We start from the raw sequence: 1094 nt of genomic DNA on the forward strand, positions 1-1094 counted from the left end.
GTGTACAGCTTGAGAATGTGCTGCTGGGCGCAAACAAGGGCAGCTTCAAGCTGTGTGACTTTGGCAGTGCAACAACAAAGGTGAGGACAGTACAGATACACGTGCGCAGATGAAAACGGACACATGCACACAGAGCGACGTCACACACACACACACACACACACACACACTCACACACACACACACACACACACACACACACACACACACACACACACACACACTAACACGCCCCTCGCTGCGTGTGCAGGTGATTGTGCCTGGAGAGACAATGGCCATTTCGTTGGCGGAGGAGGAAATCGGGCGGTACACAACCCCGCAGTACCGTGCACCAGAAATGATCGACCTATATCAGAAACGCACCATCGACACCCGCGCTGACGTCTGGGTACGCGACTTGAAGAGAAAGGAGAGGGGTTCAGTGTTGTTTGTGTGTGTGTGTTATGTGTGTGTAATATGTGTGTGTGTGTGCGCGCGTGCGTGCGCGCGCGTGTATGTATAATGTAATGTGTGTGTGTGTGTTTGGTGAAGAGAGGGGTGTGATTTGGCCTTGTCATGGTGTGGTTTGAAACATTTCTGACACCTCGTCACTGGGCACATTTGTGTGTGTGTTCACAGGCGCTGGGCTGTCTGCTGTACAAGCTGATGTTCTTCGCTGATGCGTTTGAGGACTCCACGCTCTCCGTCCTGAACGGCCGGTGCGGGCACTGTGTTGTGCGTGCTGTGCTTTGTGCTTTGTGCACTGTGTTGTGCGTGCTGTGCTTTGTGCTTTGTGCACTGTGTTTATGTGTGCTGTGTGCCGTGTTTTGTACTTGTGTTGTGTGTTGCGTGTTGCGCATGTCGTGCGTGTTGTGCGTGTGCACCCGAGTTTCGTGACTGCTGTGTTATTGTGTGCTCACAAGATACTGCATGTGCATGCGACTGCCAACAGATACAAAATCCCGGATGATCACTCGTTCTCGCAGGAGCTCATGGACCTTCTTGGTACGCGAACACACACACACACACACGCATGGTGCAGGTGGTGCATTTATGGTGCACACATTTGGAGCATGTTGACACTCAACCCATCAGTATGCACAAACAAACATGAA

The 1094-nt window shown here is 51.9% G+C and overlaps 1 protein-coding gene across 1 annotated transcript in view; it reads left to right on the forward strand.

Moving 5' to 3' along the window:
* PTSG_05619 (NAK protein kinase) overlaps nt 1-1094 on the forward strand; it is a gene marked incomplete at its 3' end in the record, with an annotated part of 9787 nt that overhangs the window by 2745 nt on the left and 5948 nt on the right. The window contains exons 7-10 of the mRNA XM_004993429.1: nt 9-80; nt 251-388; nt 619-698; nt 932-984. Of these exons, the coding sequence (XP_004993486.1) occupies nt 9-80; nt 251-388; nt 619-698; nt 932-984 (343 nt within the window). The remainder of the gene's footprint in view (nt 1-8; nt 81-250; nt 389-618; nt 699-931; nt 985-1094) is intronic.

This window comes from Salpingoeca rosetta (genome assembly GCF_000188695.1).
Source record: "Salpingoeca rosetta unplaced genomic scaffold supercont1.13, whole genome shotgun sequence".
Lineage (NCBI taxonomy): Eukaryota > Choanoflagellata > Craspedida > Salpingoecidae > Salpingoeca > Salpingoeca rosetta.